At 53.2% G+C, this 2283-nt stretch overlaps 1 protein-coding gene across 1 annotated transcript in view; it reads right to left on the bottom strand.

The window, feature by feature from the left end:
- Window positions 1-525: 525 nt before the first annotated feature.
- dcst1 (DC-STAMP domain containing 1) overlaps window positions 526-2283 on the bottom strand; it is an 8561-nt gene continuing 6803 nt past the window's right edge. Inside the window, exons 6-9 of the mRNA XM_034135418.1 lie at window positions 2147-2258; window positions 1706-1765; window positions 1341-1484; window positions 526-1058 (exon numbers count right to left, since the gene is read on the bottom strand). Of these exons, the coding sequence (XP_033991309.1) occupies window positions 526-1058; window positions 1341-1484; window positions 1706-1765; window positions 2147-2258 (849 nt within the window). The remainder of the gene's footprint in view (window positions 1059-1340; window positions 1485-1705; window positions 1766-2146; window positions 2259-2283) is intronic.

Below are 2283 nucleotides of genomic sequence, written 5' to 3'. Positions count from 1 at the left end.
GGGTGGAGTTAGAGGAGGTGCTAGGAGGTGTTCGGGTGGAGTTAGAGGAGGTGCTAGGAGGTGTTAGGGTGGAGTTAGAGGAGGTGCTAAGAGGTGTTAGGGTGGAGTTAGAGGAGGTGCTAAGAGGTGTTAGGGTGGAGTTAGAGGAGGGGCTAAGAGGTGTTAGGGTGGAGTTAGAGGAGGTGCTAAGAGCTGTTAGGGTGGAGTTAGAGGAGGGGCTAAGAGGTGTTAGGGTGGAGTTAGAGGAGGTGCTAAGAGGTGTTAGGGTGGAGTTAGAGGAGGGGCTAAGAGGTGTTAGGGTGGAGTTAGAGGAGGTGCTAAGAGGTGTTAGGGTGGAGTTAGAAGAGGTGCTAAGAGGTGTTAGGGTGGAGTTAGAGGAGGTGCTAGGAGGTGTTCGGGTGGAGTTAGAGGAGGTGCTAGGAGGTGTTAGGGTGGAGTTAGAGGAGGTGCTAGGAGGTGTTAGGGTGGAGTTAGAGGAGGTGCTAAGAGGTGTTAGGGTGGAGTTAGAGGAGGGGCTAGGAGGTGTTAGGGTGGAGTTAGAGGAGGTGTTAGGGTGGAGTTAGAGGAGGTGCTAAGAGGTGTTAGAATGGAGTTAGAGGAGGGGCTAAGAGGTGTTAGGGTGGAGTTAGAGGAGGTGCTAAGAGGTGTTAGGGTGGAGTTAGAGGAGGTGTTAGGAGGTGTTAGGGTGGAGTTAGAGGAGGGGCTAATAGGTGTTAGAATGGAGTTAGAGGAGGTGCTAAGAGGTGTTAGGGTGGAGTTAGAGGAGGTGCTAGGAGGTGTTAGGGTGGAGTTAGAGGAGGTGTTAGGAGGTGTTAGGGTGGAGTTAGAGGAGGTGCTAGGAGGTGTTAGGGTGGAGTTAGAGGAGGTGCTAGGAGGTGTTAGGGTGGAGTTAGAGGAGGTGTTAGGAGGTGTTAGGGTGGAGTTAGAGGAGGTCACCTGCAGGACCAGCTCGGCGCTGAACTCTCGGCTCAGGAGGTCCACTGATTGGTTGAGGCGGTCGAACAGCTGACCGAAGTTTCCCTCCACCGGGATCTGATCCCTGCACCACGGGGTCATCACTGGGGGGAGGGGGGTGATAGAGGGGTCATACAGGGGTCATATAGGGGTCATACAGGGGTCATAGAGGTGTCATACAGGGGTCATAGAGGTGTCATAGCGGGGTCATAGAGGGGTCATACAGGGGGTCATAGAGGGGTCATAGAGAGTCATAGAGGGGTCATACAGGGGTCATAGAGGGGTCATACAGGGGTCATAGAGGGGTCATAGAGGGGTCATAGAGGGGTCAGGGCATGAAGCAGGTAAACAAACATCCTGACTCTACACCTCTGTAGTATACGGACCTCTGAACACGTCACACAGGAAGTGAAGCCTCATGAAGACGCAGAGCAGGTGGTTGATGACAGGGACAGAGACCACCTCCATACACTCCGCCCACCTGAGGCTGAACCAATCAGAGCAGCGCTGCACCCCACCCTCCACCACATCTGACACACACACACAGATATTAGAGGAGGTTGTAAGGAGGTGTTAGGGTGGAGTTTCTATATGCTGCATTGTTGGAGGAGCTCAGCTCAGAAGACGCTGTAGCTTTTGAGCATCTGATGATAAAACCTTTGAATCTTTGAATCTTTGAATCTTGGACATTAACAAAACACACTTTGACCACCAGGGCACCGGAGAACCATCACAGATTATAAACACTCACTGTCGCACTGCATCATGGTCCGGGAGCTGAACTGCTCCTGCGTGCTGCTTCCTGTCCCTGCTTTGTACTTCCTGTTGTCCTGCGTGCTGCTTCCTGTCCCTGCTTTGTACTTCCTATTGTCCTGCGTGCTGCTTCCTGTCCCTGCTTTGTACTTCCTGTTGTCCTGCGTGCTGCTTCCTGTCCCTGCTTTGTACTTCCTGTTGTCCTGCGTGCTGCTTCCTGTCCCTGCTTTGTACTTCCTGTTGTCCTGCGTGCTGCTTCCTGTCCCTGCTTTGTACTTCCTGTTGTCCTGCGTGCTGCTTCCTGTCCCTGCTTTGTACTTCCTGTTGTCCTGCGTGCTGCTTCCTGTCCCTGCTTTGTACTTCCTGTTGTCCTGCGTGCTGCTTCCTGTCCCTGCTTTGTACTTCCTGTTGTCCTGCGTGCTGCTTCCTGTCCCTGCGCTGTACTTCCTGTTGAAGCCGTTGTATCCGTACTGACGGACGACCTGGTCTCTGACATCCTGAAACGTCCTGCTGACGCTCCGAACCTCCGACTGAAACTCCTCTTTATCGTCCTGACGACACGTGATGGATTTGTTT

Source organism: Trematomus bernacchii, unplaced genomic scaffold (assembly GCF_902827165.1).
Source record: "Trematomus bernacchii unplaced genomic scaffold, fTreBer1.1, whole genome shotgun sequence".
In the NCBI taxonomy this organism is placed as follows: Eukaryota; Metazoa; Chordata; class Actinopteri; order Perciformes; family Nototheniidae; genus Trematomus; species Trematomus bernacchii.
Note: the sequence above shows the minus strand (reverse complement) of the source record. Positions and strands in the feature narration are given on the sequence as shown.